The sequence below is a fragment of the Rhipicephalus microplus genome, chromosome 7 (assembly GCF_043290135.1).
Source record: "Rhipicephalus microplus isolate Deutch F79 chromosome 7, USDA_Rmic, whole genome shotgun sequence".
In the NCBI taxonomy this organism is placed as follows: Eukaryota; Metazoa; Arthropoda; class Arachnida; order Ixodida; family Ixodidae; genus Rhipicephalus; species Rhipicephalus microplus.
In genome coordinates, this window is record NC_134706.1 from 14,398,601 (window position 1) to 14,411,329 (window position 12,729).

At 42.6% G+C, this 12,729-nt stretch overlaps 1 protein-coding gene across 3 annotated transcripts in view; it reads left to right on the plus strand.

Annotated features, from left to right (window-relative positions):
- Window positions 1–12,729, plus strand: part of fliI (FLII actin remodeling protein) — a 41,907-nt gene that overhangs the window by 20,652 nt on the left and 8,526 nt on the right. For all 3 annotated transcript variants that reach the window (XM_075868721.1, XM_037430797.2, XM_075868720.1), the window contains 8 exons: window positions 1,636–1,821; window positions 3,375–3,550; window positions 4,363–4,592; window positions 6,078–6,279; window positions 6,436–6,544; window positions 7,902–7,985; window positions 9,023–9,119; window positions 11,633–11,928. In XM_075868721.1, the coding sequence (XP_075724836.1) occupies window positions 1,636–1,821; window positions 3,375–3,550; window positions 4,363–4,592; window positions 6,078–6,279; window positions 6,436–6,544; window positions 7,902–7,985; window positions 9,023–9,119; window positions 11,633–11,928 (1,380 nt within the window). The remainder of the gene's footprint in view (window positions 1–1,635; window positions 1,822–3,374; window positions 3,551–4,362; window positions 4,593–6,077; window positions 6,280–6,435; window positions 6,545–7,901; window positions 7,986–9,022; window positions 9,120–11,632; window positions 11,929–12,729) is intronic.

Sequence of the window (12,729 nt, forward strand, 5' to 3'; positions counted from 1 at the left end):
ATTCCTCTCCTTCACAGGGGCCCGCACACGGCATTTTTGTTGCTAGGCATTTGTCTACTCATTACGCCACCATTTATTATAAGTGGGCATAGGTGAAGAATATTCAAATGCTTCAAGCATTTGCACAAATGTTGCAGTATTCAAAAGCAGCTAACAGACATTTTGGCAACATTTTAAAACCGGGTTGATTGGCGGATCATGGGAGAGGCCTTTGCTCTGCAGTGGGCATATTCAGGCTGCTGCTGCTGCTGCTGATAATAATAATAATAATGATGAACTTCTTAAAAAGGTAGTTTCACTGTCACGCATTTCTGTTATGCCATGAAACCACCTATGCATGGAAAAGTCGCACTTTCTCAAAAGCCTCACTTCGAGGATAAAGGGGTACTGACACCTGTCTCTCATAATCGTATGGTGGTTTTGGGATGTAAAACTTCTGACAATATTGTTAGGGTTACTGACACCACTTTTCGAAGGTGAGTTCCATCGAAATCTGCTGTGTACAGAAATGGCTCTGAGCTAGTGTGAAGCTCAACAATTGCTAATAAAATATTTTATTTAGATATACATGTAACATGCTTGACATCAGGTACCGAAATTTCGAAAATGGCCGCTTGTGCAGTTGTTGACGGAGCCATGATCCAGGTTGGCCATGGAAACGTCACTGTTTCTTGTGCGAGCATGGATGAAAAGTTCATACCATGTTGTGATGTCAGGGAGCAGTAAGAAATGAAACTGGCTTTTAAAAGCATATTGTACGTATTTTTTCAGGCTACACTTATGCTTAACAGTACACGTTCTGTGCACTTGATGAGGGCACGACCTTTCATTTGATGCAAGAAGACAATAGCTGAAAATTTTTTTGTCAGTACTTCTTTGAATGTACAGACAGTAAAATTTCGAGAACTTCCCTTTTTTTTTTTCAGCGATACGAAATATGCAATAATGATCGAGGAAGCCCAGCCCGGTATGAAGGAACTCAAGTTTTGGGAGTCTTTAGTTATGTGCACAACTTCTTAATATCTTAACGGTGTGGTGCCATGAGTTTCTTTCCGAGTTTTCTCAAATTGCTGGTTCAGTATAAATAGTAAATGCATGCATATTCAATAAAGCATTTCATTAGAAATACAGGTGTTCATTTTTTTTTTTTTTTTGGAGTCTCTTCCTTCATTAACTCGAATTTTGGTCTGCAGCCAAGTAAGGGTCTAAATCTTGTCTCATTTGCGTTCATGTAGGGGAATCGGCTGCATGAGCTTTTATGGTATTACCTGTGCCCTAATTAAATTTTTAAATTCTGAACACATGTTATAAGGGCTAATATGTGCTAAATCTGACAACGTTTTGAAACATATTTTACCCTGTATAACTTGCATCCTACTGCAATTTAAATTTCGTTACTTTTCAATTTTGCTTCCACTTCACTTTGAAAAAGAAAAGCAATTCAATATCATTCTTTAAAATAGACTGCCTGTTGTTTGGGTCATGACAAAATGCTCGTTTTTCTTTATGGTATGTTAATAAGTGCTATTCCAACTATTCGATTCACAATCACTCCATCAATTCGCTATTAGCGCCGAACCTCGCGTTTACTCGTGGTCTCTAATTACGGTCAGTGACCCTTGCAACCCATTGCAGCTGGACAAAAAGGCATGTGCAGCCATCCACGCCGTGAACCTGCGCAATTTCCTGGGCGCCCACTGCCGGACAGTGCGCGAGGAGCAGGCGGACGAGAGCCCCGAGTTCCTGCAGCTGTTCGGCGGCCACATCAACTACCACAAAGGAAACAGGGCGTCCAGCGGCTTCTACAATGTCGAGGAAGTGGTGAGTGAGGATCCCAGTTGGTGTTTGGAGCTTCTGCTTGTCTATTTTTTTTTTACTCAACTCTGTTATAAATGCATAGAGGATGAATTGGCGTGCTGTGCGGTCTATGCAAGCTTGCAGGGGAAAGGAAAATGATGGGAGTGACCTTAGGAGGTCGAAGAATGGCAGAATGCTTCAGGGGTCGTCAATATTCAGTTGACATCCAGTGAAAGAAATGGACTGGGGCTGCACAAATGACAGACTGGATGGTGGATTGTAAGATCAACGGAATGGTTACCAAAGAATGTAAAATGCAGTTGAGGAGGGCAGAAATTAATTAGCTGGAGGGACGTAATTATAAGTATGCGGGGATACAATGGAATCTGCTCACACACGGTAGAGTATACAGGGGATCACAGGGAGAGTCCTTAAGTCTGCAGTAGATTTCAATAGGCTTAAAATAAAACTGAAAATAAAAAGAGCTGCTGTGCAATGGGTCCTGAAAGTACCATGTCTTCTCGCATATAAGCTTCTCCCACGCATAACTACAGGCACCATCTACTGCAAACCAGGGGGAAAGGAGGAAAAAAAAGATCCCTGGGAATTGGACAAAGCCACTATTTTTGCAGTGCCATAAAGCCAGCTTGCACACTAAAATTTGTGCATAACTCACCCACTTAATTACCTGTTCATTTCGTGCAGGCTATACATGATGAAATGTATTGTCGAGTTTATTATCGGCTGCTATGTGTAGGGCCCCACAGAGTGATGCCCACGATAAAAAAAAGGGGGGGGGGGTCGGGGTTTCATTGCTGCGAGAACGTGCGCAAGCGTGCATCCTGCTTTCCGAGGCATGCATGAACCTCCAGTGGTGGTACAGGCCTCGTCCTGCACATAAGCTGCCTTGCAGTTTACGCTCGAAATGATACTGACAGAAAACCATCAGTGTGAAGAAAACGTGCAAAGCTTTTCAGCATGCTGGTTCGAGCATGTGATACTTCGAGGGGTACTGACGGGAAATTATACAGTTGTTGTTTTGTCTCGAAGCAGTGACAACTGTATAATTCTTTAATGCACTGTATAATAAGCACTGTATACTTTTTGAATGGTTTTAACTGTGTGATGAAAACTGAAAATGTACCGCTAGGCACGACTGCCCCCTGAAGAATTCTCTTCACGTGTTCTTGCGAGATATCGTGATATTTCCATGACCGCTGCGGATCGTGGCCCCAGCGGTGATGCGAGAGCGACCATTTTGAGTGTTACTAATCATAACTATCAGACAATGAAAGCCAAGGAAAGTATAGAGGACGTTATTAGAAGTAATTGTGATGTGAGTAATGTAATGTTGTGTCTAACAAAGAAATCGAGCCGATAAATTTACACATCTTTCCTTCATTTTGAGTGGTGATATACAAGAGGATACCAGAATTTTCGGTGCCAGATGTCGTCACAACTGGCCTTTAGACGCATTATTCGAAGGCCGCAGGTTCATTTCCTGCCTCTGACAAGTTATATTTTCATCCACACTTCTTTCTTTGCATTTTAATTTGCGGCACTTTTCAAACATGCAGGAGTATGCGGTCCGCCTGTATCGCCTGCACTCCCGAAACCGGCTGCTTCACGTCGAGTCAGTGGCGGTGGACCCCAGTTCTCTGGACCCGCGTTACGTCTTTGTGCTCGACGCTGGCCGGAAGATTTTTGTCTGGAGCGGCAGGCACTCGCAGAACACCATGGTCTCCAAGGGAAGGTAAAAGTGAACCCGGGATGCCTCGCACGAAGGATGGAAACAAATTGACCCTCTTTATTACTGTAAAGCTCGCTTTCTTGCAATGCAGTTTGCCCAATAATTGGCATCTGGTCACTCGGCGGAAACAGCGCATTTTGATTGCGCTGTGGTGCAGAAAATTTAGACTCGGCTCTCTTGGCTTAAACACGCACAATATACCAAGCCCCAGTGCATGCAACTAATACTTCGCCCCTACTTGTAGGACAAGAGGTGCTAGGATCAGATGGGAAAACATTCAGCATGGGGAAGCACACTTGCGTACTTGAAAAGGGTCTATAAAAGACAAGACAACAGGACCATGGACCTCTTTTCCTGGTCGCCAATGAATAAATGAAGTAATTCATTAATGAGAAGCCTGAGCTGCACTGAATTTTTATACACTCAAACCTTATTCTAACACAGTTGCATTTGACCCGAAAAGAACTTCGTTATATAAACGAATTTGTTATAAAATCGCAATGTAATTAACCCAGATATAATGAATTATTGATTATAACAAAGTAAGTGAAGAATAGCTTTGTGATAAACACAGTGTTAAGAATGTATGCTTATAACGCGTCTTTGGATATAACGAAGTAATTTCTTGGCAGATCTGACTGTTATAATGATGTTTGAGTGTAGATGTATAATCGTAACGACTACTCTTCGTTTACTTCATTATAGCCAATAATTTGTTTATTAGGGTTTGTTATATCGAGGTTTCTGTGTAAATGCATCCAGTTTGTGCGATACTTCTTCAGAGGGTGCATAAAAGGTGTGGATGTCTTCTTCAGGCTTCTGGCTGAAAAGATCAACAAGAATGAGCGCAAGAACTACTCAGAGGTCATCACGTGCGCGCAATCCGAAGAGGACGAAGAGCACTTCTGGAGCGCCATTGGCTGCACGGACCCCAGCGAGTTTGAAGACTTTGAGCCGGTCGAGCACGTGCCGGAAAACTTCACACCCGCTCACCCTTGCCTGTACAAGGTCGGCCTCGGCATGGGCTACCTCGAGTTACCTCAAGGTAGAGGAATGTTTTGCAAGTGTTATAGCTCATCAGGGGGGCTGCAGTTATGTGAAGCTCAGTCAAACCTTCAATGGTGAACTTAATCTGACTTCATCTTGCTCATGATAGTTCTAAAAAAATATGAACCGACATTAACTTGCCAAGCTTATAAGGAGACTTTTTTTACAGCAAAAGCTTTTACTAGATCACAGCGGCCAATTTCGGTAGCGCAGTTGTCTCGTGTTGCTGGCATCCGTAACTGCTGTCATGCACAGGGCAAAAATGATGTTCAAGATTCAGTGGGATTTGAACCCAGGGTTCCTGTGTGGCAGCTGGACATTTTACGACAGAGCAACACCGGTGCTTCGAACTCCTTTGTAAAAAGACTCTATATGGGCACCATGGAGGGTAAAAAAATTACAGTAGTAGATGTAGTATGATTTCGTAGAAAAGTGGAGTAACAATGAGGGCATTAGGCAATGTCAACTGCATTACTAGTAGGTGGTTCAAAGCTTCAGAACCATTACAAAGGGTTCTGCCATAATTCTTCATTATTGGCCAGAGCATTGACAGTGGCTTACTGACGTAAAGCGAGCAACTTGCTTGTGAAAAAAATCACATAAGATGTAATATTCTTTGATGAAAAAGTGTAATAATGATGAAGCATTAGGCAATGCCAATTTCATTACTAGTTGGCGGTTCAAAGCTTCCAAACCATCACAAAGGGCTCTGCCATAATTTTTCATCGACAGTGGCTTATTGACGCAAAGCGAGCAACTTGCTTCTGCACAGCTTGATATGCTCAAACCTCATGATAACGAAGTTGCATATTACATAAAAATAAGTTCGTTATATCCAAAAATTTGTTATGAACGTTTATTCCTAACACTATATCTGTTGCAAGACTATTTTTAACTTACTTCGTTATAACTGACATTTTGTGACATCCGGGTTCATTATAATGAGGCTTGAGTGTAATGGCATAGTGGGTACTTTCCTACATTGCAGAATGGAGACCACCTATGGTGTACTAGTGAGTACCTTGCAAGAGTACTTGCAGCAGTCACCCCTAAAGAGCGTAAAACAGACTCCAGAAAGGCTGCCCTTCTCTCTTTTGCTGTGACTGCGTGGCATATCCCACACAAACCTGCTGTTTTTACTTAATACCATAATACTCATTTTATGAACTGCCACATAATGCACCTTGTGCTCCTCGTGAGTTTTGGATGTCGAGCTTCAAACCTTACCTGCCTTGTTTCAGTGAAGTCAACTTATTTATAGAAACTTAGAAGTGTGGCAGCTTGGGCTAGTTGGTATGACATAACGATAGTTATAGCGCGAGAACAGAACGACGACGCAAAGACAAGAAGGACGTGTCCTTCGTATCCTTCTTGTCTCGGCGTTGTCGTTCTATCCTTGCGCAATAATTATCATCATTCTATAGAAACTTGCACAAAAATCTGTATTTCAATGGCCATAGTACGCTAACGCTGAAATTTGCAGTGGAAGTGCCAGAGGGCAAGCTGGTGCAATCTCTGCTGGACACCAAAAACGTCTACATCCTGGACTGCAACTCAGACCTGTTTGTTTGGCTGGGCAAGCGGTCGACGAGACTCGTGCGTGCGGCAGCGCTCAAGCTCTGCCAGGAGCTGCTCTGCATGATTCACCGGCCGAGCCACGCTATTGTTAACCGCTGCCAGGAAGGGTGAGCGGGTCAATTCATTTCGTGCATGCCCGTTCATTCATTCGATGACTCAGTCATTCACCTCTACTGGTAGCGCACTTATTCGCTCAATTGTCGGCTCTGACTTTGTCTCATGAGCTCTTGTTGTCTTGAGAAAAATCCATTGTTTTTTTATAGGACAGAGTCGATGGTCTTCAAATCCAAATTCGTCGGCTGGGACGACGTAATTGCTGTTGACTTCACTCGCACAGCCGAGTCTGTTGCAAGAACGGGGGCTGACCTTCAGGCAAGTTGTGCGTTTTTGCATTGCTAAATGCCAAACTGGCTGCATGTGCAAGTAAGGGGGACGATTTGGTCTTTCTTTTTCTGTGTGACATTTCGTAGTGTTCTAGCCAAAATCTGTAGTCTAATAGAAAGGATATGATGTAAATACTGTATGCTTCTTTAAGGACACATCAGGAAGCATGTAGAATAAGTGCTCGTGTTTTTTTCGGGAAGATCTAGAAAATCAATGTCCTTCAAGGAGAATACAGGAGTTGCAGGATGTAGAGCTTTTGTTGCATTCTTCAAGATCACAACACTGCACGAGCACTTGTGACCTTTGGGGATGCAACAGAGAGAGTGGGGCACAAGCAGTACAACTCTGATGGACAGGAGCGTCACTATAAGTCTGTTTTTCGCAGACACAACAGAAGTTGCACATAATAGTAGTATTTATGTTGCATCTTTCAAGTACACAATGAAGGGAAAACTCGCAATTGTCTCCAAGTCTATTGGATACACAGCAGGAAGCATGCATACTTATATCCTTTGAGGACAAATGAAATAGACGTATGCCTTTATGTCCTTCGTAGACACTGCAGAAGTTTCACGTTGTAGTACTTCTGTTGCATCTTTCAAGGACACAAAAAGGGAATGTATTCCTACGTCAGCACTTGCGATCAGCGAGGACACGAGGAGAAGAGCTGCAACACAAGCATCTGTGTCCTTCAAGGGCACTTCATAGTGCTTCTGGTGTGATCTTTTAGGACGTAGCCGAAATAACACAGTGTATTATTGCTTATGCTATTCGTTAATGGCACAAAGGACACACTTCAGTTCCTTAAACCCAGCAGAAAGGAAGCAAGCATCCTGGGCAAGTTGCGTCTGGCAGTTGGTTCATTACTGTGGTTATTTTTGCAAACACATTTAAAAACCGACTGGAAATGTGTTTTTCATCAAATGTTGCTCACTAAACTTTGTTAGCAGAGTAGCAACAAACTGAGGTTGGTTCTGTTGTTGGGCGTATAACTTGCTGGAATACTTTTAAGAAATGTAGTTCTTAATTAAGTAATTGTTTGTTGCCATGGGAGCAGTGTCTTGTTAGGGCTGTCTTTTTGTGTTATTTCTTATGCCCTTTTAGTATTCATTAACCTGAGAGAACTATTCCTGTTGGGGAACGTTCACGCTTGCATACTTGTATTCCGTAATACTTGTGAACATATTTCTTATGGGCCCTGAATGCAGTTTCATCTCCCGAATCATCTATGGTTTCTTGATGAATGATAGCACTCAGTTGATCATCTTCTCGTAGAGCGTTAGTGTTGCCGGTAACTGTCTCTGACCAGTGAGTGTGTTGCCTTTTGTGCACCTTGGCACTTCAGAAATGGATGGCCACCCAAAAGACGAAGACTGACCTCTCTGCCCTGTTTATGCCGCGCCAGCCGGCCATGTCCAAAGAGGAAGCGGTGAGTGTGGTGCAACAGCGTTTGGTGGCACGGTTGGGAGGCTTTTTTTTTTCTGTTTTTTCCTCTGTTTTTTATTCACATATATTTCGCTGCATAAACTGTGAAACACGTTTCGTATATTGCCTGCCGCTGCAGTACTTTTGCTGATGTCCCTCGCGAGTACTGTGTCTGTCGTCATAAAATTCTGTTGTAACTGCTCTAAAATTTCCTTAAATATATTTTCGATATTCAAGTTACGGTAGCCTCTCATTGAATGAAACCTAAAGGGACCAAGAAAGGATTTTCCATTTAACCGGCAATTCGTTTTCTCAGCGATTAGTGGGGTTTAAACATTCAGGTATGAAACCAATCATAGAGGAGGCAGTTTCATTAATTAAAGCAGCAATTCCGTTTAAAAGATTTCTGTTCACTGATAGTATACTGTATTTTGTATGTCAAGTTACCTACACTCGAGTCTTGATATGCGAACCCAGGTATAGCGAAATATCGGTTATAACGCTGTAAATGAAGAGTACTCTTGCAATAGACAGGATGTTAGGAACATACCTTAATCACAAATTTCTGAATAGGACGAGCTTATTTTTATGTGAGATGCAACTTTGTTATAATGAGGTTTCAGTGTATAAGTAGAACTTCCTTGTGGTTTTTTTCAGATTCAATACATCTAAGTACAGCTGTGTATTTATTGTTACTGCTTTTGTATTTCAATAATATGTCTTATTTTTATTCTTACCTGAACATATTGTATTTTTTCAGTTTTTATCACTTTTTATGAATAAAAGTTTTTCATCCATTCATCCATTATCACTTTTTATAAATGTTCGTCTCTGATGTATGATTTTACACAAGGTCTCTGTCTCATTCGTGCAGCTGGAAGACCCTCCGTCTGCATTTATGTTTTCTGTCCCAAATGTTACAACTAACAAAATATAGTAGTTGTACTGTTCTTGCACTAAAGCGGAAAATATAATACATTTACTTCGATGATGAGATCTTGAAGTCATGGAATCTAGTATGTGACCTTGTCACATCCACAGGGGCAACTCATGGAGGAGTGGAACGATGACCTGGAAGCCATGGAAGCATTCGTGCTCGAAGGGAAGAAGTTTGTGAAACTTCCCGAAGAGGAACTCGGTAAGTCCGCCGTAGTGTTTAGTGGTCGAAATCTGATATTCGGCGTTACGGCACTGCTCGTGACCCTGCATTGGTCTGGCAGAGAGATCTCGTTACATAATTTAATTAATCGAAGCTCTTACACTTGCAGATTTCTGTAGTGGCGGCATACGTGAAAAGCACGATGTGAGAGAAATGCGGCCCTTGAAGATGCACCCATCGCACGCGTATTTGTAGTATTTATATGCACCGTTTCTCAGTAATTGATGCTTTCTCGATAGTCATTTGTCATGGGTCAGCTGTTTATGATGTAGAAATGTGATTTCTTTTTGTTTGAACTTACTAGTCGCTTTAACACCCATCCCCTCATGCACAAAAACGCTCACGACAGCGACGAGCGATCCGACATGAGTCGCCTTTGTCCAACCGATCGCTTGCATGGGCAAACCCCGTTCACCCGAAAGCTTTGGCATGCGACCTTCACTGTTGCTGGCACGAGGCTATCTATCTGTACAAAAAGGTACCACGTTGTAAGCCATATGCAACGGAAAATAAGATGTTTTGTTGCTCAATGGTACATAAAATGTTTATTGTTTTCTTGTAGTAATGTGTTACATGCATGTACATAAACATTATGTAATTTACTGATAGGCTGAGTAAGCAACTGATGTACATCCTGTTCCAGTGTTTTGTTTTGGCTGCTTGAGCACTGCACTTCCGGGCGATGGACGACAAATTTTAAGCCTAAGATCGAGTGATCACGAGATATCGACTGCATGACACATCCCGCAAACAGCCAGTTTCGTCGCTCATAACGTCGCTCGTTGCTGTTGCATGCATTTTCGCGCAAATGGGGTTTGGCCTTCACGCTGCCAGGTTTAAGAGGGGACATGGCAATGAAAACCATTTTTGTTATTTGTGGAGATAAAGGGATGAAACTTGGCGTGCATATGTCATACGCTGTGCTGATATTACAACTGAAATTGGTTATGAGCTATCTGATGTAGTTTTTGAGTTACAATACTTTAGAGACACTCATTGTCATACCAAAATTAATTAATAAATTAGACTTAAGTTCATCAAAATTTTTGCTTAAGGATATTTACAAGGGCCCATTCTGTGCCGTAATGCTATTGGTTTATTTTTAATATTTAAGTAAGCACTAAAAGAATCTTAGAAATGTCCTGGGTCTTACAGACAACTTTTATAAAAAGCCAATTTCAAAAATCAATATGATGTGCACACAAATATGGACAGTTTTACGGCACTTACCAATGTCACAGGATCTAAGTGCAGAAAACGGAATGGCTATATCCTTATTTGTTGCAAAATGGCACAGTGATCACTGACAGGTACTGCTAAAAAAATGAAAGCTGAAGAGATGGACCTCAAAGAAATTCCAGCTTGAAGTCATGAAAACGGAACTTGGTTGGGAGCTGGCTTTATTTTTCATGGAAGAATTGCTGCTTTGCAGCTATTTTAAGGTCCGATTTGTCTTCTTTATGATGATGCTAATGTGGTGCCACTGTGTCGAAAAAAAGCTGTGGGTTTGCATTTTCTAAAGCCCAGTTTTGATGACAGCCCACCCATAAAATGCTTTTTTCTCAACTTCTACTGCTTATATCGTTCTAATATTTAACGATGACGTAAAACATAATCTCGAGATTGCAGAAAAAAAAAGCTATATTTAATAAATTGAACATTTTGACCAAGTTTACCATTCCTAGTGTCACGTCCGTCCTTAATTGTTGCCTTCGTATGAATGTCTGACTATTGTCGCTGCCTGTAGCAACAAGGGTGTTGCACCACTAAGCACGTGGATGAGGGTTCAGAGCCCGGCATGGAGGAAGGAAACAGTTGGAAGGGAGGATCGTGCAGTGCAATAGAAAGAAAGAAAAGTAGTTGGCTAGGCATGCTCACAGCAAGCTTCAGTTTCGCCCATTGTCCAATAAGGAAAGAGCTTCTGAATATTAGGAGTGAAGCTCCTAAGGCCCTCACGATGTTCATTGATGTTGTTGTCGTAGCTTCCAGTCGGATGGAAACACAAATGTTACATTTATCGTACATGAAGCGTTCGTAGCGCTTATAAGTTTAAAATAGACTGTACTCTGTCCATGCATCTTTCTGTCCGTGAGTCCGTACGTGCTTCCGTGTGTGCATCCATCTGTACATTTGTTTGTCCGTCCACGCATCCGTCCGTCTGTCTATGCGTTCGCCCGTGTATATGTCTATCCGTACGTGCATCTGTCTGTCCTTTATAGACCTTTTTAACAGACAGGAATTTCCCCTCCTTTCTGGTCTGTTGCATGGGAGTACAAAAGGTGACGTCACAGCTTCGGCCGTGCATTTTTGGGAGGGGTCACACATGTTAGCAGCAGTCCGGAGGGGCTTATGACGCGCCCAGGGAGCCTTATGTACCCTAACCTAGCTTTTCTCTGTCATTAGTATTCACTTTGTGGATATGCAATAACTTTTTTTGATCATTCCTAAGGAGCAAGCAATCATAGGATGTTTCTTCCTGTCCTCTCCGACAGGCCACTTCTACAGCGCGGACTGCTACGTGTTCCTCTGCCGCTACTGGGTGCCCGCGGAGGGGCCCGGCGACGGGGACGAGGCGGGCGTCAAGAATGGACTCGACGGAGGTGCCGGCGACGAGGACGAGGAGGCGGAGGAAGAAGAGGAAGCCCTGGAGGACGACTACACGTGTGTGGTGTACTTCTGGCAGGGGAGGGACGCGGGCAACATGGGCTGGCTCACGTTCACCTTCAGCCTGCAAAAGAAGTTCGAGGCCCTGTTTGGGGACAAGCTGCAGGTGCTCAGGACGCACCAGGTACGTATATGGGAACATCGTGCAAATTGAAAAACGCAACCCTAAAGTGAAATGACCGGCTTCATTAACTAGTGATTGACGTGGAGAACAGGCGTCAGATTAGCTCGCTGCAATAAGTGTGGTTGTGCGCCGAAGCTCCACTGATGCATGATCTTGGCAAGAAGTAAAGATGAATAGACCTGCCTCATTATGGAAGCCAATGCCATCACATTTCTTAATGACTAGGGCATAAGCACAGCTTCCATCACCTTATCTAAGAAGCAGGTAGCATACCTGAGTGACGTGGCATGTGTACGCTGACGCTTTTTTTTATTTTTTAGTGCTGTTATGCGCTTTGTTCGTATATCACCACATGTGTGGTGATGTTTTGCGTGATTTAAATTTGCACCACTGTCATACTTTCTTGGTTAAATTTGGCTGGTGCAATGCGCAGTGTTGTCATGGAAATGTTTAAAAGGGTGTCTTTACTCTTCTCAATTAACCAATAATGGTTTTCGCCCTGTTCGTGTCCTATGCCAATACTACTCATCCTAATAAGCAAACAAGCCCAAGGGGAAAGCCTTTTAAAGTCAGGTTTTATTTTTGAATTTCATGTGTAAATTTCAGTGCATGATGTCATGTATTTCAAAATGTATCTTTCCTACTTTGACAACATAAGTGCAACAGAAATTTTTGAAATTCGGCATGTTAACTCTGGGGCCCCCACAGTGTATGCTGAGGGATGGATGGATAGATAGTTTCGCATCCATCCATTCCTCAATGTACTTCAATTTCACTGATTAGGGTCTATGTAGGACTAAG